The sequence below is a fragment of the Rhincodon typus genome, chromosome 23 (genome assembly GCF_021869965.1).
Source record: "Rhincodon typus isolate 14 chromosome 23, sRhiTyp1.1, whole genome shotgun sequence".
NCBI classification, from domain to species: Eukaryota; Metazoa; Chordata; class Chondrichthyes; order Orectolobiformes; family Rhincodontidae; genus Rhincodon; species Rhincodon typus.
The window spans coordinates 16,860,018-16,880,599 of NC_063354.1; the positions used below are offsets into that span (position 1 = coordinate 16,860,018).

Below are 20,582 nucleotides of genomic sequence, written 5' to 3' on the forward strand. Positions count from 1 at the left end.
ATGTCACTTTGGCCCAGGATGAGGAGAAATCTTTTTTATTCATAGGGCTGTGAACTTTGGAATTCTCTACCACAGGATGGTGAATCTTCAGTCTGGGAGTATGATTAAAGATTGATACATTTCTGATTACTAGTGGCACACAGGATTAGGGGGATAGAGTGGGTAATGTCACTGAAGTGTTCAATCAGCAATGATAATTTTGAATGGCAGGGCAGGCTTGCTGGACTGAATGGCCTGCCCCTGCTCCTTTGCAAAACATAAAAAAATACAGTACAAAATCTTTTGGTTTCAAAATCTTGACTATTTTGTAACGGACTTCTATTAAGGAAGATGGATTGACAGCAACAACTTGCATTTATATATCGGTGTAAATGGAAATAGACTTGCAGGATGGTTAAAAAATTAAGTTTAACAAATTAAAACCGGGTACTGGGGTAATAGCTGGAAGGTGATGTGTGAATTAGAACATGAGCAGAAGAATTTTAGATTACCTAATGTTCACAGAATAAAATATGGAGTCTGGCCAGCACTCTATTACAGTAGTCAGGTCCAGAGGTGACAAAGCATAAATGAGAATTTCATTGGCCAATGAGCTGAGGCAGAGACATAGTTAGATATGTTAAGAAGGTGAAAATAGCAGTCTTAGTATGACACCAAGGTTTCCAACAGTCTGGTTCAGCTGACAGCATTGCCAGGGAGAAGGTTGGAGCAATTGGCTAGGGACTGGAGATTGAATACAATGCTACAGTCTTCCTGATAATTAAACTGGTCTGCTCCAACAGTGAAGGGGTTGAGAGGTACTGTCGTGAGGTAGGGCTAGGTAATGTCAGCATAATGTGGAAACTAATACTGTGCTTTTGAATGATGCCACAAAGAGGCAACGTGTAAATGAAAAACGACAGGGAGCCAAGAATAGATCCTCAAAAGGAATACTCGTGATAATGTTTTCAGAGCAGGAACCTAAGCCATGTTGATAATGTTCTGCCTACAACTGGAAAGAACACAGCCAGGTGAGTGGGAATCAAATCATCTTGATGGCGACGCAGATGTTTTGGAAGAGGTTGGTGCGGTCCGCAGTATCAAAGGCTGCAGAAAGGTCGAAGAGAGTTAGGAACGACAGGAAGTTGCAAATTCTGATGATGCAACTAAACAGTTGCTAAGGAGAGATAACAGCATTTCACAATGATCTATTGGTGGAATTTTTCTGAAAGAATGAATGGAGGCAGCACTATATTTATTTAAAAAGAAACACAAAATAATGAATTTAATTTGTGCAATTCTGACCATCTCCAATATTAAAATAAATTTTTATTTTTATAGAATGTTAAGAACTCACAAAACTCAAGTATTTATAGTTTTTAAATAGGCACTTACGACAAAAAGTACAGTGGATGATTTTGTTGTGCCATTAAAAATCTAACAGCTTCGACATAAGTTCTTTAAATGTAAAATACTTCACTCCCAACAACATCATATGGGTTAAGGAAAACAGTTTATTATTTACACATTATGCTAGTTTGTAACTCACCGTGGAGGCTCTTTCTGCCTATATACACCAGAATCTTGATCAGGAAGCAGTTCGCTGCTGTAAAAAGATCACTTTTCTTTTCAAACCAGGGTGCTGATCAAGTGGTTTCAAAAATTGTACAAATTTCTTATTTCCCCTGTAAACTGTAAAATGCAGCAAATAATGCTAAGCTGCAAATAGCATCCTGACTCTATAGAACTTGTTGAATTATACCTACCCTCCAAATGGTGTGCGGTTCCAAAATGAGCACAAACAGCCATAAATGCAATAACATACTCTCATGTGAAGTTGTAAATGCATGCATTCAACTTTCAAAAAGGTAATAATTCAGTAGGAGTGCATAATGCAACAAAGTTTCTTCTTTCACATAGAACTGAAGCGATTGTTTGCATTGGTAATGGTTAGATTCACTCTCAGCATTGAATCTTGAGCATAGCATCATTCAGCCTGTCATATCTGTTGAATTTCGTAATTAATTACCAATTAGTCCCTCAGCCCCCTATAAAATGCTTCCCTTTCAAACAGGTATCCAATTCCTTCTTGAACCTAATAAAAACCAAAAGAACTGTGGATGCTGTAAATCAGGAACGAAAACAAATTTGCTGGAAAAGATCAGCAGGTCTGTCAGCATCGGTGAAGGAAGAAACAGAGTTAACGGTTCGGGTCCAGTGTCCAGGTCACCGGACCCGAAACGTTAACTCTTTTCTCCTTCATAGATGCTGCCAGACCTGCTGAGCTTTTCCAGCAACTTTGATTTTATTCCTTCTTGAACCTTACCAGTGAAATTGCTTCCATTCTCCTCTCAAGGCAATGCATTACAGGTCATAATTGGCAAGTAAAATAATTTTGATTTCCTGCATTGCTTTCTGTTTTGCTAGTTATTGATGATTCAGTGAATTTGTCTTATCAACAATGATCTCTCAATGAATAACTTCCAAACAGAATTTTCACTTCTATAACAAGCCATCCTGTTTGCTAGAAATTTTCCAAATTACCACAAATTACACTGAAGAGTGATTCCTGTTATGTAATAGGATTGGTTTGTAGTTATTATTTGATAATTTAAAAACCCAAAAAATTCAATATAGCATGCAACTAATTGCATAGTTACAACCAAAGAAGCACCATTAATTTTAACAAATAACTCCACTAAAAACCTGATCAAAAATATCTGCAAGTAAAAACTGCCACCAATCCCCCTGCTTTCAGAAAATTATTACCAATTGAATATGATCAACCAACTCAGATAAAATCCTTTGCATAAAGTATCATGGAGGTCCAAAAATTAAGAAAAGCTAATTGAATAGTAGTGGCTAGTAACGCTGAAACATTAAGAAATAGTCTCCAGATCTATTGACATTTTTCCCAAGGCATTCAGGGAATCATCAGAGTGGGTAAAGAAAACAGCTATCCTTGTGACTGTGCAAGAGACAACAGCAAAAACAGCTGTGGTGCAAATGGGTCAATGAGTCTGTTGAAGGCAGTTAACAGAGTGGGCCTTTCCACATAGTTGTAACACTTCAGAGTACCTTTGTGATTGTCACTGTTCTTCAAAGAAGAACACTAGCCTTCAAGCCCTTCCCCATCCCATACCTCCATCCATCCAAAATATTCAACACAGTTTAATCAGATTTCTGTTCAAGCACAAAAGACTTTCTCTTCATCATTAACTGAATTTCAAATGATATACGGCACTTTTTGTCAAGTTAATAACTAGAATCCATATCCCTTCTTTACCACTGTTTTATGAGCATAATCTATTATGTTCTGAAGGCTTTCTTGGTAACAGATTTTACATCACTTTCTTCAGATCCATGTAATTGTAAATGGCTCTCCCACAAGAACAGACAGATTCTGCAAAGTCAGCACCTGAAATGAACAAGGAAAATCAGATACCAGAGATGAACAGACCACAACAATATGTCAGTGCAATCTTGTGTATTATAGGTAATTTGAAAAAATATTTGTTGTAGATGGCAGCTGATGTACTATGGAACTTTAATTCAACTCCTTTCAATAGTCAGTTAGGACACTGAAACAGACAAATCATACAGTCAATGTAGATCTCAAATTTACCTCCATTTTACCCTTCTATAGACAAGGTAACTTATCACAGTTGGGGAAATGTAGGGCTGCAACCCAAAGTTAGAAAATTTAAACTGATCAGGAGTTTCCCTTCAGGTCACTATCCAGAGATCCCTGTGTAGGATGAAGTCAAGCTCACAGTGATTCTCCCAGAAGCATACAATCTGCCAAAATTCTCTATCATAGGTAATGTATCATGATGGGAATTTGGGTAGCATGCTATGAAGTTTCACAACACATGACACCATACATCAGCAGGAAGAACAACAAAGTTAATAGTAAGAGAAATATTTCCAAACGCTTTTGAAATCTGAAAGCACATTTAATTTGTGTTTATAAAGATGTTTCAAATGCCATTTAGATAGAGCTCACATCCTCACCTGTGTGTCTGTTCTGTAGGAGAAGTCTGTGATCCAGAATCCATTAACAGAAACTTTCCGTGGGGGAGATGGAAGTCCAAAGACAAAGATGCTGCTCAGTTTCAGGCCATCAATCTGGCTGTTCAGATGGATTATTTCACTGAACAGTATATTCTAAGGGGAGTGGGGGTGGGGAGGAGAAGAGGAGGAGGAAAGAAACAGCTGATGTAGATACAACATTGAAATCAAATGTCCTCCTAACTTTGTTAACTTCTTAAGTGATGGCAGCATATAAATAGTAAGCACTGCAACCTAGTGAAAAGGATGTAAATATTGCAACTGTCATTTTTTAGAAAAATGTTGCATTATAATTACAACCATTCTTTACACTTCTGCATTTAAAAAATCCAAAATTAATTTAAAATGTTGCAAAAGGAAATATCCCAAGAATACCTGTTTAATTACATATTAGGATCTGGGAAATCTATATGGGTTAGCTCTAACTTGCGAGTTTTACATTCATTTAAAGTAAATTTCGTTCTCAGGATTGCCTTTGAAAGTTCCGATCACAAGTGTTCCCCTTTTAGCTGAAGAGCTGGGCAGTAGTAATTTCGACCTTTCTGGCTACTGTTGATGTTTTGTTTATGCAGCACAAGATGCAGTGCTGCTATCACAGTTTATTCATTTAGTTCTGATGAAAGGGCATTGAATTGAAAGTTCACTGTTCCTTTCTCCCCAGATGCTGTAAGATCTGATATTTCCAGCATTTCCAATTTTATATTAGATTTCTATCACTCACAGCATTTGGTTGTATAATAGTTCAGGCATCTTTTGTACTGGTTTACCCATAGTACATGTGCCTTACATAGGTGACTCAATCTTTCTTCCTTAGGGGTTTAAAATTTCACGTACAAACAAAGAATTAGAAACTTGCTGATTCAGAAAATGGATGAATTTTAACCTCAGAACCGACATTAACAACTGGCTAATAATGAAATGATTGAAATCAGCCACACTTACATTTTTTGCCAGGAAGATAATTTCTGTATAATCACCACTTTCATAACTCAGCAGACTATCACCATCATCCCAGAAGAGATCCCCCCTAGCAATTCCCTGATCAGAGAGTGCCACCATCAGACCAAATGGGTTTCCACGAGAGACAGCAGTTGTAGTGTTGGGTTCCTTGATAGGGTAGAGATTGAGAAACAAGCACTCACTTGGATATAGTACATATATGAATTAAGAAAACACATGTGTACTAAGTTGTCACTTCTGAATATTTCCTTATACTGTTAATGACAGGAATGAAGTTATGAAGAAGTTGCTGTCAGATCAAGGAAAAAAATCTGGCCAAGGAAAGCATGGAAAATATGGCTTGTTGGATGAGGCATAGGAAAGTGAGCACTTTTTCCTTTTCAGCTTTCCACATGAATCTCAATTATGAGTGACATGTTGTCAAGTTTTTAAAAGGGCTGTTACTCACAGCAACTGGAACTGGTGCTGCTCTTCTCAAATTCTTATGTACAATACAAATAAATACTTTCAGATCAGAGTGCTTACAGCAGGTTGCTTCTGAATCCTGGTCAGAAGAAGCGAATTTAGAAAAATAACAGTTTTGATATAACATGCATTGGCTGTTACGTTCCTGGATGACAAAGGAAATAAAATGAACAAAACAACACCAAAAATGAAAGTTTATGACCAATGACGGGCAAAGAATGCAGTAGAAATGCAGGCAGTAGAGAGTCTAGGGAAAAAATGAAAAGAATACATAAAAGACCTTTTACCTTTCAGTTTCAAAGACAAATGATGTCTGGTTAATCTGACTGAATTATTTGGTTAATTAACAGCAGTCTTAAGATAGTGCACTAAATGTTGCACAGCTAAACTTTAAAAGGCATTTGATAAAGGACTCCATTATTTGGAAAGCAGCTGTACCTAATTCTAAAGGGACATTAAGAATGAAATTGTTTTAAGGGATACCAGTCACTGTACCAGTGAACTGATGTTTCCCTGACTAGAAAATATGCAATACGGGGTTCTCTAGTGAGTTGTTTTAGGACCATTGCTTTTTTAACTTTTATAAATGTACCACACTTGGGTTTAAGAAAGTTATGGATGATACAGAACTTGGCAACAAAATAATTAAGACTAACCATAATAGCAGACTTGAGAATATGGACTAGTGAAAAAGGCAGACAATTTAATGCAGTTAAATAAAGATGTAGTTTGGAAGAAACAAAATGGAGAGGCATCATAATCTAATGATAATATTTTGAAAGGGGGGGGTTCAAGAGCAGATCTTAGGTAGCAAACAGACAAGTTTTATGAAGGTGGCAGAACAAGGCAAGGCAGTTAAGAACTGATATGGGCTACTTGTCTTTGTGTAAAGGGGCAGATGAAACATAAACAAAAGAAGCCATATTAAGATTTCACAGTTCTCTGCATAGGAGTGGGCTGAAATAGTGTATAATTCTGGGCACTACACTTCAGGAAGGATGCCAAGGAGACTCAGATATTTCAAAATTAGCAAATAGTGAGAGCGCGCAAATTGGGAGAAACCGTTTCCTTTGGCCAATAAGTTAGCAGGGATTGGTGATAAATGCTGCCCTTGTTACGATGCCCAGAGTTTTATTTTTACAAAACTGTTCTCTAAATGTGGGTAACACTGGTGAGGCCAGCATTTATTGTCCATTCCCAATTGCTGTGGAGAAGGGAAGAAAAAGGCAAAGGATAAAAGAATAGAAGTTGCAAATTTAAAATAATGGGGGAAAAAAAACTGGATGGGCAACCAGGACAAAGATTTTCATGCATTGAGTTTAAGTTCTGGAAAGCACTACCTAAAAAAAGGGTAGAAAAATCAGAATCCATACGAATATTTAAAGCAACTGGACACACAACTGAAGAGGAGGAATTAGCAGGGTTTGCGAGAATAAGCACGCTGTGGAACAAAATTTGTCAGCTCGTTCAAGTGGCCAGCACAGTATGACGTGTCTAACAGTCATTTTCTGTACAGTAGAATTCTATTATTGTCTAGCACATTCTATTATGGTCCCACCAGCCCACACTATGACCAGTTGAACTTTCAATTAGCCACTATTACACAAAAGAGTTTTTCATTTCTGACAACAAAAAGAAATTGATAATTTGTACACCTGCAACTCTTTCTCTGTTGATGCCAGTTTATTTAATTTGTTCCACAATGTAAATTTGATGGATTGTCACAAGAAGCCACAGCGTGCAGTAGATATGTATCGTTCTCAGATCAAATGCATATGACAGTGTCACAATGTCTCATGACAAAACATGTCTCTGCCTTGCAGTGAAAACTATAACAGTTGAATGTTTTTCTATATACACCTTCAATTCAAAACAACTCAAGGGTAAAATTCAATAGTCAGCAGGAAAGCAAAAGGAAAATTGAACAGCATGTCAAATGAGTAGCTAATCTGTTACCAACGGTTTCGCGCTCCTCCACAAGTTAAATTTCACCCTCTTTGAAGTTACTTGCGTATACTTACCTGCATAGGCACAATGCAGCCTCCTCGTACGTGAACATTTATTGTATCCAAGGGCGCCTGTAGTGTAACATACTGACCCTTACTACGAATTGAAGAACCCTAGATGTCAAAATATGCAAGATTAGAGAGGGTTCTAAAATTGTGACAAATTCATAGCTTTACACATATACACACTGTACATTGGAAATAACTGTTGAGTTTAGTGATGTATGATATATGAATTTTCTCAGTGGAGTGGATATTTATCTGGACCCTTCATGGAATTGAAAAATCTCATCAGTGATTCCCTTTTTAACTGTTCCGTACTTCACAAGATCAACACTGCATTAAAGCCTCTTTCTGCCTCTCCTCAGATTCCACATAAACAAAACAATTTGCATAAAGATTAGGTTGCTATAGTGAATGCTCAGCACACAAACTAAACTTGAGCGATGAGACCACTACATAAACCTGTACAATCTGAGCTGAACTATATCTTAGATAAAGCAGAGGCACAAATAAAGTTGCATTAAGCACAGCTGTTGTACACAAACCCAAGACTATAGTCATTGCAAGACTGAGTTGGAATAATGTAACACTTACATTATATAGATTGTACCATGTTGCTGCAGGAAAATAGCCAGACACCTCAACTGTTTTAGATTCCAAAACTGGAGTGATGAGAAGGGCCTCACCCCACATGAACTGACGATCAATGCCTGGTGTGTTTGGATCTTGAGGGAATCTAAAGTCAAACAGAGGCAGCATTTATTTATCTGTTATAACTCCAACACAACTGACAGAAAAGACCTGATAAACTATTTGCAGGTTTCTATTTTTTAACATATCAAGATGGATGTTTTAATACCTGACAGAAACATACACAATGACAATTGCCATCACTGTTATATTTACAAATATTTTGATGACTTTTTGGCAATTGGTTCCTCAAGAACATCAACAATCCATTGCTGAGCTCCCAAACTCAATTTTCCTGCAACAGGTGATGTCAAACAATGACCACATGTTTATCCATTTTAAAAAAAGTAGGGCGGAGAAGTGGGAAAAATATGAATAATTACAGCCTAGTTCTTGGTTAGCTCACCCAAGTAGCTTAGAGCTACATCATAGAAAACAGGAGGAGTAGGCTATTCAGCCCATCAAGCCCACTCTGTCTTTCAAAATGATCATGGCTGATTCTCTACATTAGTTCTGCACTTCTACTCTTACCCCATACCCTTCAACACCTTTAGTCTCTAGAAAGCTAATATATGTTCAGTGACTTGACCTCCACAGCCTTCTGTGACACAGAATTCCACAGGTTCACCCATCTCAGTGGAGAAAATTTCCACTGTTCAGTCCAATCTGAGACCATGACCCTTTGTTCTGGGCAGGATGGGTGACAAACGCTGATTTTAATCAGCGATACCTAAATTGCATCACAAGTGATTGAAAGCAGGCTTTCCAACTGCCCTATTATTTACATGGGTAAAATATACTGAATTACAATTACAGAGACTATGTGCAGCTGAACCAAAAATCACAGGAACAGGAGGAGCATTACTCAGCACCTGAAACCTGTTGCATCATACATTTAGAACATGACTGAGCGGACGAAGCTGATGTCATTTTAGACATCTTTGTTTCAAAGCCTTCATATCCTAATGAAAATCTATCAATTGATCTTGAAAATATTGGCTTTATCCTTTTAGGGGAGAAAGTTTCAGATATCCACTAAACATTGTGTAAAACATATCCTGGTTATATTCCTAAGTAGGCCAGTTTTAATTTTAAGATTATACCCTCTTGTTCTGGATTCCTCCACTGGAAGAAAGTTTCCTTTATCTAGCCCACAAACTCCTTTGTCAGTTTTAATATCTTAATTAGATCACTCTCCAATCTTTTATAGACAGCACAAGCCAAATGTTGTGTGATATGGCCTTAAATATGTACCCTTTAAGACTTAGCATGGTTATTTAAATCTGCATTGTCCACCTTACATGCTGAATATAGCTTTTGAGGTCCCGTTTTCATCATGACTTACTGGGATAGCATGCTGAAAATCAATACCTGCTATTCCTGGAGTTGTCGCAAACGTTAAAGATTTTAAAATGGATACATAATATTCCCCAATTTACTTGATTCTCTGATCCACGTTGATAGAAAGCACAGACAGGGTTTTATATTTAAGAGTTACTATTTATTGCAAGTAATTAGACTCTAGCTTAGGTAAATAGTTATAAACCACTGACATATAACACCACAAATTAAAACATTAATCCCCTCATAAATTCCTTTTCTCTATGCCTTCTCAAACATACACAGAGAGAGAGAGAGAGAGAGAGAGGAAAACTGGGAGACAGTTCAGTGGTTCCTAATCACGAGATGATCCTTATGATGGTCAGAATGTTGTTTTTCAGTTGCCTTTCTTTGCATGTTTCCACTGGCTTGCAAAAGACATGAGGTTGCTAAGTTTGCTTACAAAAGACTTTTGACTTACAAATTGAAAGTTTCAACTTATGACAGCTGCTGAAGGAATGATGAATTGGCTTTCTTCAGGTTTGAAAAGGGTTTTGACTGCAGAGAACAGAGGGATAGCTCCTGTGCTGGAGATCAAAAAAACTTCTCCATCTTGTTCCCAGCCTTAAGCTGAGAACCAATCACAGGGTTGTTGGCAGGCAAAAGGCATTTGTCATTGATAACTGATCACTTGTCCATTGAGCAATCAATTTCTTGTTGCCACCCAGCTACATCTGTACAGTGAATCCCTCAGCTCCAACTTGTCTGGAACCACCTCTGTTATTGCTTGTTTGAACAGCTGTTAATACGATGCTGGTTTTCAATGTTCAGGTATTTGTGTTTCAAAACATGCAGCAATCCTTTAAAACATCTAATTTCAGCCCACATTTTACAAAACATAAAAATAAAAAAAGACAGTCTTTACGCTGTCCCCAATACTTGGTGTCTGATCAAGGGCTGAAGCACAATTTCATCTTATTTGCAATTTAATCCCTTGAGAAATGGCCAACAATCTATTCCCCTATCAAATTACACTGTTGCATTCCTGTCATGATACACGTGCATGGATACCAAAATCTCATGGCTCCTCATCTCTTTCACTGAGAATATACTCCAATTTGTCAGTCTCTGATCCAAAATGAATAAATACTCACTTCTTCACATCAAATTCCATCTGCCACAATTTTGCCCACTCCCTTCACCTATGTCCCTTTATTTTTCATTCTAACATAATATTTATTGAGTATACTAAAGTGATTGCATTGAGGTCAGCCAGGTAGACCTCATAACATAGGAGTTCCCTGACTGGACCAGATTAACAGCCCCAATCAGGGAGCGCTGGCTGACAAATATAAACAGGAGTATTGGAAGTTCTGTTCACTCACAGCTGGCTGAGGAAGCTGGATCAGTGTCAAGGACTCTCCATGTATAAATAAAGGGTGACTTGGTGACAGGATACCGACCTCTGTGGAGTTATTTCACATCTTAATTTAATGTCATCTGCAAACTTGGATATAAAATTCTACTCTGTCGAAGTCAATGGCACATACAATGAAAAACCAGAGCCCAAGGAGTAATCGCTATCCTTAAACAAGACTAATATTTATATCCTCTGAAACCTATCTCCCAATTAGTTATCAACAAAGGCACAAGGTCCCTAAAGATTCCCTGCTCCCTCATTTGCTAATAATCTTTTGTGCAGGTTGCAATGTCATTAGTCAGGTGAAAGGTGGGTGATCAGAACTGGACAAATATTCCCTTGCTGATAATCTTGATCCAATTAAGATACATTATCAGACAAGGATGTGAAAACTTAAATTTGACAATGCTTTAGAAGTAACCTGAACAGCAAAACAAACATTAAAGTTATGATCACCTAAAGTTTAATTGTGCCAAACATTTAGGAGTTTCAATTTAAAATGTAATTGGATTACCAGAAATAAAACTCTTTAGGCATAAATGAAAAAAAATCAAAGCTAGTTTTGATCTGTCTTCAGGTAAGAATAGTATTTTCAAACTTCATTTCAAACAGTGCTAAAAAGATAACATACTCAAATGACAGTGGCCGAACAACCATTTCTCCAGCAGTGTGGGCTTTATGGAAGAGCGTGTAGAGGAAAGGCAGCAGCATATATCTATTGAAGAGGGCTTTCCGCATTGCTGATTGTGCTGATTCACTGAAAACATATGGTTCCTGAGGCTGCAAAACAAAATAAAAGTTCTTCCTTTATAAATAGTAATCAAATTAAACGATAGATACTTAACTACGCAAAACATGGAAACACAGGGAATGAGCCCTGAACTTGAATGAACAGACCTAATATTGGACCTTGTGTCTCAATACCACCTAACCAATAAGCTATGGACGTGCAGTGGGGCACCCACGTGCAAATTCTCACAGAACCGATCTCAATGTACAGGTTTCACAGCACATAAACAAATCAGAGGCAAATTCTTAGAGTTCACCAGGACAGCAAATTTATCAAGATGTACTTGTTTTCTTATGCCAGGATGGTGCTGGCTGATGTGCTTGGCATACAATGAGAGTGATTCCTACCTGCCTTACTGGAGAATTAAGGGTACATTCAGCTCCTGAGAAATAAACACTGCCACAAATTATCTAGGTAATATACTCTGATCAGTAAACAAGAGTGTTTCCTTCTTAAGACCTCAATTTTCTCCATATTTTTCTTTAGATGGTGTAGCAGGCTGAGAGACATCAATCCTCGCTATGTGTTCCACCTTAAATGTCAGTCTGCTTTTAACAACATGTAATATTGAAACCAAGTCACATTTTAAAAGCAGAACACTTGTGTAAAATTTAGATGCAAGCACCAATTCTTCTTGTCTCATGCATCCTGGGCTCCTGCCCCAAATTATGTCCATATAGTCCCAAAGTGTCTGACAGAAATGTTACCAAATAAGACCTGACTGTGATATTAGGGCAGATAACTCCAAGCTTAGCCAAGGATGTGGATTTTAAGGAGCACTTTAATCGGGAGAAAAGAAAGATTGCGAGGCGGGGAGTTTTAATGAGGGAACTATAGAGCTTAATATCTTGAAAGGATATCCTGCAATGAAGCAGCAATTAAAAGCAGGGTTTACTAAAAGTCTGAAAGCTGAGCCCCAGGTATCATGAGTGTGAGAGAAACATGATTTAGAGAGGCGTGACAATATGGAGGAATTGGAAAATGAGAATTTGAAAATCAAGACATTACTTGGCTGTCAATTCACCTTAGACAACAGAAGGATTATGAGCGAACAGATCTTAGCACATGTAAGGACGCAGGTGACTTCAAGTTAATGGAGAATGGATTATGGGAAGCAGCCAGAAATGTTTTCAAAAGTCAAGACTAGCATTAACAAAGGCAATAAGCTGAGATGTGGCATATGTTTTTGTAGATTGTTTTAGTGGAAATCTGGAACTTGCTCCTTTGAAAGGATAATGCCAAAAGTTAAAGATCAAATCAACAGACTTTTGTTGGAGCATGAAGGTTCAGGAAGGAAAGGTGTGTAAAAAAGACTTCAACTTCTTCAAATCAGCCACAATCAAACTGCATGTTGGAACAGGCTTCAGGTGCCGAATGGTATTCTCTTGGCAATAACATCTGGTGACGTTAGTGTTGGAAATAGGTAGTCTGAGAAATGGCAGGTTATCTATGTGGTGGCAATCTCATCATAGGACCAAATGTGTCAAGCCTGTCAAGGGTCCAATTAGTCTTAGACAGTTGCTAGGGAGAGGGATGATGTCGGTAGCTAGGGAAGGGCAGTTGGAGTGTGGATTGAAGACAATGGCTTCAATCTTCCAAATATTTAATTGGAGAAGATGTCTGCGCAATTAATACCTGGATGTCAAATAAGCAGCCTTCAGCAGCAGTGGAAGAATCGAGAGAGCCGGTAGTGAGGCAGAATTGGGTATCAGTGCACAGAGATAATGATGCAGGAACAAGAGAAGCTAATGGAAGGGGTGATGGTGGCATAGGGATAATGCCACTTGACTAGTAATTCACAGGCCCAATGTAATGTTTTGGGTACACGTGTTCAATTCCCATCATGGCAGTCAGTGGAATTTAAGCTCAATTTAGTTAATTTATACAACCAGACTTCAAAGTTAATCTCAGTAATGGCAACCATAATACTCATTGGTTCATTAATGCTCTTAAGGAAGGAGATTAGATTTCCTTCACTAGTCTATGCACCACTTCAGATTTGCAGCAATGTTGTTGAATCAGCAGCCTGCTAAACCATCTGAGCCAGTCACTCAATTCAAGAGTAATTGGGGGTGGGCAACAAATACTAGCCTTGCCCACATCCACATCCCAAGAAAGAATTACAAGAAAGATTCTGACTACATTTAGGTAGCAGTGCAATGCTACTGAAGGTGGATGACACTGGAGATATTGGAGGAGGTTGGTCTGCTAAACTGTGTCCATTGAAAAGACAGGTCAACAAGGACAAGGAGACTAACATCTTTACGTCAAAGAGAAAGAATCCTGAATTTGATTGGCTTTGTAAGAAGTAATGTCTCCAGTCATGGTACTGTATTGACTGAAGCGAGGAAATTTCCTGGATAGTGATAGGTCTTCATGAAGAATATTGCAGAAACTAAAGCTTCTCAACCTCAAACGGTACTAATTAGTTGTTTGAATGAAAAATGTTTGAATTGCATGCCATGATTTTTGGCCACAGAAGCAATGTGCATATTAAGGCCCAACTGGTTAATTATCAGCCTGTAAAACTGTTCCCAACAAGCCTGATGGCAGGCACCAAGAGTAGACATTTCCTGGTGAGATATCCTGTGGAAGACAGTGGAAAACCACTGGAGTACTTTGCCAACAAGCATGGACCAATCTAATGGCAATTCATGGTCTAACCCTCAGAAACAAGGATAGGAAGAAAAGAGATAACAGTGTCTTGACAGGGTGGAAATGGAGACCACTGATTAAAAATAGACCTAGGTACCACTGATTAAAAATAAAAGGGTTGCCCATTAAAACATAGAAATGGAAGAATTTTTTCCTGTCTTTGGAATGCTCTTCCACAAAAGGTAGCAGAAACAGAGTCTTTGAATATTTTTCAAGGCAGAAGCGAACAGGTATTTGATATACAAGTGGATAAAAGGCTATTAGAGGTAGGCAGAAATGTTGAATATTCAGATCAGTCATGGTTTTATTGAATGGCAGAGCAGGTTTAAGAAACTGAACTAGCCTACTCCTCCAAGTTTGTATTCTCTATTGTTTACTGTTTTCATACAAAATGATTAGAGTTTAACAAACGTTAAAAATTGAAGGATAATAAATGGTGAGCCTTTACATCACAGGGAATGTTCTTTTCCAGCATTAAGGCCACAGATAACTGTCTGAAAGTTTTTTCAGATACTCTATTACCAAACAGTAATGAATCTTTCAACAACATACTGCATTTTAAATATAATGTATTCCATGCTTTGAAACAATTAACCAAAATTGGACTCTAAGCCAACTTGAATGTTCATTGTCCTCTCAAGAACTAACCGGCTGATGCAGGGCATTGTGATTCCGCATAAATGGGTAGAATGATCCAAGTTGCGTCCAACGCACACAGAGTTCTTCAGTGGTGGGCCAACGGAAACCACAGACATCCGCTCCAACAAGAGGAACCCCGAACATGTTAAACAGCATTATTGCTGCAAAGTATACAAGATTAAATGTAGATTTTCACCTTTTCACAATTGGTATCTGACATTTTGATTATATAACAGATTGCCAAAACATAAAAATCTATGAAAGCTTTGTTCTGTATTGCTATCATACTAACAGCATGTTAACTTGTATGTAATTGCACATGGGTTTATATATTTAGTTCTCAAAAGTGGAAATATGATAAGGCAGAGGAATTAAAGGAAAAAAAATGAGAACCATGTGGCACTTCTGTCATGCTCATTCACGTTGTTGACATTCAGTAGCTCAGGCAGTGGCTGTGAGCAGCTGCACACTTCAGTCAGACAAGGAAGTTGCTTGGTTCATAGTTTCTAAAGAAAACATCCATACGGAAGAAAGCAAAAAAGATCAACATCATGAATAAGGGGTACATCCTATATTTGGCTACTGTACAAACGTTTCCCCTTGGGATTCATTTAACCTGTGTTGAAAAGACTTTGTTTTGGATCTTTCAACTGACTGAAATATCTGTGCAGCTCAGGATAGTTTAAATATGACTATGTTTTCATAAATAATACATTAAAAAGATGTATTTGAAATCTTACTGTTCAACATTGATAAAGTAAAACCATTTCAAAACTGAGAGAAGGATTTTTCTCCAAACTCTCTATTGCTTCTCTTTTAGAGAGAAAGAAATTGGTTGACTAATCACATACTATAATGGTGTTCATTATAATATGAGTGAGAAGTATCTCACTCACCTTTCAAGCTTGCGCAATCATTCAATAAGTCACAGCTAATCTCCTTTTTCATCTTCTCACATTATGCCACTATTCTTCAATTTCCTTAGAACCCAAAATCTATTGGTCTGGATTATACTCAATAGTTTGACATCCATAGCCATATAGGGGAGAAATTTTCAAAGATTCACAATCTTTCGAGCACAATATTTCAGATCCAGCAATTATACAGGACTTTGTTAAGACTTCTTTACTCTAATTGTAATAAAGGCTAAAATGTTATTTTAATTATCTGCATATTAATCTTCAATGATTCACAAACAAGGTACCCAAGTTCCTCTTAGTACCAACATTTCCCAGTCACAATTAAAAATTATTGTTTTGGAATGTGATCTAGCAAAATGTATAACTTCATGCTTCTCCTCTAAAATTAATTTGCAAATTCCAATCCACTTACTTAGCCTGTCTTTGTTCCTTTTCAGCTTCTTTGCACTACTGCACTCATCCAGGTCAGTAATATGGATTGTTTATAGCGGAGATTCAAGCACTGATTCTTGCAGACTTGTAGCCTGTCAAAGATCCTCAAACAGCACCTTCCAAACCCACGACCACTTCCATCTAGAAGGACAAGGGCAGCAGACATATGGGAACACCACCACTTGGAAGTTTCCCCCCAAGCCACTTACCATCCTGACTTCGAAATATGTCACTGTTCCTCCACTGTCGTTTGGTCAAAATGCTGGAAGTCCCTCCCTAATGGCATTGTGGGTCAACCCAGCAGGTGGACTGCAGTGCTTCAAGAAGGCAGCTCACCACCACCTTCTCAAGGGCAACTAGGGATAGGCAAGAAATGCTGGCCAGCCAGCAACATCCACATCCCACAAATGAATAAAAAAAATCTAAAAATAATCTGTTCACCCTTATTTGTTCCCATCTGTTCAGTCCATGTTCTTGAGCCATATTGTTTTGTGTAATAACTCAAATACTTATTGAAAATTCAGATACACTCCATTTATATGTCCCTCTTCATTGACCATGCTAGTTAGTTCTTCAAAAAAAATTCTCCAGATCTGAAAAACAATTTTTATTCCATAAGGCATGACTGTTCAAGCCAATCATGTTGCAATTTTCTTAAGTTACCACTGTACGTGGTCCTTGATAATAGTTTGCAGCTTGTCTTTTCCACTGTTGTCAACCCAACAGGTCTACAAATCTCTATTTTCTCCCTCCTTTGTTTTTAATATTGTTGCGAAGCTGGTATAGTACTTGTGGACTGGAAGGCAGGTTGTTAGAATGTGTTTGTAAAATGATAGGGGGGAAATGTGTGTGGTCCCTTTAAAAGATAACTGTCTGCACGCTGCAGCCGATGCAGAGTGTTCTTGAAATTGAAACATTGTATCAAAAGGCTACACTGTTAAGCAGGCAAAGCAATATTTTTACCACGACCACAGGTTTTTAAATTTAGCCAATTAATTTAAACCAGGCTCTAGATACCAAAGCCTAATTAAATTTAAATTTGATGGCTTTGACAATCTCGGACCAATCCTATTGGAAGAAATTAATAAGTCATCAAGGGTATAAAAGAAGAGGGCATTTGAAAAATCGGAGAGAGAGCAACTGCCATCTAAGAGAGGTAACAACCTATCAGCTCTAAACAGAAACACTGGCTCTCAGAATTCTATAAGCTCTCAGGGAAAAAAACCATCTAATTAAAAGTACAACAGCACTCTTAGCAAATATTCTTGACAGCAGAATTTGACAGAGAGAGGCTTTTCGGACACCAGAATTTGAGAAAGGCATTCCTGGCAGGGGATCAGCGTAGAGGGCGCAGAACATTTGGGAAGACACATCCTGGCTGTAATTTTGAGGGATTAAGTCTTAATTTCTTTTATTATTATTTTGGTTTATATAACTGGGATTTATATTTATTGGAACAGCATACCATTAGAATTTTGCTTTATTTGGGAATAGTTAGTAGTTAAGGTGGAATTGTTTGGTTTGTTAGTAGTTCTGTTAATTTGTTAACTGTTAGAGTTAGAAAAAATAAATTGTTACTTGTTGAGTAAAGAGCGACTGTTAGGAGTTCATTTTATTTCAACACCCCTTCGTAACAATATAAAGGAGTGGTACTAAGTTTGTAACTTTATAATCTGTGTGACCATTCTAAAATTTCAGTAATGCAGGAAAATCAAAACCAATGCACTCACTCTCTGCATTCATTCTTAATGCCAGGGGACATAGGTTCAGGTTTAGGCTATTAGTTGTCTTTAATCCCATTAATTTCTCTATATTCTTTCTTTACTGATACGGACTTATTTAAGCTTATTTTGACTTGACCCTTGCTTCCCCACTATTTCTGCAATTTTTCTTGTCTCTATCTTTGTTCAACACCAAGTATTTGTTTAATGGCTCTGCCATTACTACTCTACTTTGTCTGGTCAAAGACAACATTGTAATCTGTTTTTGGGATGGTAATCAAATAACAAATATTAATCAGGATATTAAGAATAATTCCTGTTCTTCTTTGAAATGGTGGCAACTTTTACATCCAACAGAAAGCGAAAATGGGGCATGATTTATCCAGTCCAAAAGATGGATCTCTGACGGCATGGCACTCCCTCAGTAATGCACTGGAGCCTTTTTTTTAAATGTTCAATTTTGGAAGGGGAACTTCAATCCAAAACCTGCTGATGAAGGACCAAAGATGCTACCAAATGAATCTTGGCCGATGCCAGCAAAACAGCTACTGGGACATGAAACTTTAGTCTAACAGTTACACCTTTCAAAAAGGACAACTCCATAAATAAAACCAAGGTTATGGAAACATCAGCTGATCAGGAAACCTCTACAGAAAGTAGGGACAATGTTTCAGGTTGGTGCCAAAACTGGTTTATTTCCATACCTGGGATAGTATAATACATGTCATTCCAAGCACTTGAGATGTCCCCAGTCCAGTGTCCAGCATAACGACCATGACTGGGGAACGTGGACCGCGATATCACAAATGGACGTTTTCCTGTCACCTTGATCAGAGCACTAGACGTAAAGAAGAAGCTAATGTTAAATAAACGGTGACTTAAAACGTGTGTCAATTGACAACTGCCAATTTACAGCCTATTTCTTTCAAATGATATTTACTTTAAAATGAAATTGTTCTCGTGCTTTCCTCTTCAATAATGTACCAAAACTATTTTAAAAGAGAAGTTTCACAAGCCAGTTCATTAACTAACTTTGTATAATGATAGGTGACACATAACACTCTTGGTTGTGACTGACATCACTCTGCCGCTCCTGGGAATCAGAGTCAGCCCATTGCGTCTGTGCCAGTCAAAAACCACCACCTGACTATTCTAATCTCATTTTCCAGCACTTGGCCCATAGCCTTATGCCTTGGCATCACTAGTTTACATCTAAATATTTCTTAAATGTTACAAGGGTTTTTGTCTCTATAGGTAGTTTCCTACCACCCTCTGGGTGAAAACATATTTACTGACATCCGCTCTAAACCTCAGCTCAGTTGGCTGGATGCTTGGAGTGTGATGCAGAACGATGCCAAAAGGCTCAATGCACGTCCTGGCTGAGCTCACCATGTAAAATCCCTGCCTTTTCAACCTTGCCCAAGACTTGATCCTCAGGTTAAACTCACCACCAGTGATCTGTCTTTCAGGAGTATGCTCGTTATGGCCCTCTGGGACTAATACTAACTTTGCCGTTAAAAAAATAATTCATCCTATTTAGGCTCTAAGTTCTATTGGCTCTGGTGTTCCCTCTTTCCCCTTGTGGGGCCTTAACTTCAATTTGGAGCATTGTCACTTCAGTATGTAAACCAGAAGCAGACAGGAAATATTATAGAATTACTAGGCACCAGGATGAAAGGTGAAAGATATATTGATTAATGAGTCATGGTGGTGTGTACATCAATGGGTCTCTTGAGGTGGGTAGGAGCAGGCCTTTCATAGTGGTTAGCGTGAAAGCATGCATCTAGAAAGCTCAAAGAATAGCCATTTGTTCACACAACTGTAGAACAAACCAGCCAGCAACATGGAACTCAATCCAAAATGCTTTTAAAAAACTATACTGTGTTCTGCATAGTGTTCTTAAAGTTTTGGCTTGCTCTATAGAGCACTGCATCCATATCTAATAAAATTAACCCATTGTTGTTTCAATTGTCACTCACTCGTGGGAAGCAATGGCCTCAGTCAACCCATATAGGTTGTGGAGGTTATAATGTGATGACAAATGCTGCTCTCCAGACATACACACAGTCCGGGACGTCAGACTGCCGCCAGTCACACCTGGAACAGACAAGCAGGCATTTCTGTAACAAGTTGATAAAGTTCTTTGCTGCATGAGTCAGAGACGAAGCAAAACACTGTAAAAGCCACAAAGCCACCACGGATACAAAAAGGAAAAAAACACTGTGAAATTAAATATTATAAAGAAATGACAAAAAGGCTTAGAATGAGGAGGCTGAAACACACATCTTGCTTTTGGTAATAAAATTAGCTCTTACCTGGTACATAAGGAGGATATTCTAAATTGTTGTTTGGACAACCACTTATTGCTCCAGTAACAAAGTTGGATGGTTCATTCATATCCTGTGAAACAAACAGCTTAATTTTTATTTAATACTAACGCTAGCTTAAAAAGGTTCATTGCTTTATCCAGCAAATCTTTGTCTTGAATGTTTCATTTGCCTTCCTTCTGGA

The 20,582-nt window shown here is 38.0% G+C and overlaps 1 protein-coding gene across 1 annotated transcript; it reads right to left on the minus strand.

Moving 5' to 3' along the window:
• Positions 1–1,288: 1,288 nt before the first annotated feature.
• LOC125485844 (lysosomal alpha-glucosidase-like) lies at positions 1,289–20,364 on the minus strand. Its single transcript, XM_048610693.1, has 9 exons — positions 20,051–20,364; positions 18,776–18,909; positions 15,008–15,159; positions 11,546–11,694; positions 8,079–8,220; positions 7,497–7,595; positions 4,993–5,157; positions 3,994–4,146; positions 1,289–3,397 (listed from the first exon to the last, which is right to left on the minus strand). The coding sequence occupies exons 1-9, from the start codon at positions 20,221–20,223 to the stop codon at positions 3,335–3,337; spliced, it is 1,230 nt and encodes a 409-aa protein (XP_048466650.1). The 5' UTR covers positions 20,224–20,364; the 3' UTR covers positions 1,289–3,334.
• Between the last annotated feature and the right edge of the window lie 218 nt (positions 20,365–20,582).

Bases quoted from the DNA above. Each gene is read 5' to 3' on its own strand.
- LOC125485844 (XM_048610693.1), bottom strand. From the start codon at position 20,223: ATGCAGCAAAGAACTTTATCAACTTGTTACAGAAATGCCTGCTTGTCT. The intron at 8,221-11,545 runs GTATGTTATCTT...GTTTGACTTTAG, and splicing joins GTTCGGCCACTGTCATTTGA to ATTCCCTCAAGATCCAAACA. The intron at 5,158-7,496 runs GTAAGTATACGC...TACCCTATCAAG, and splicing joins GCTGCATTGTGCCTATGCAG to GAACCCAACACTACAACTGC.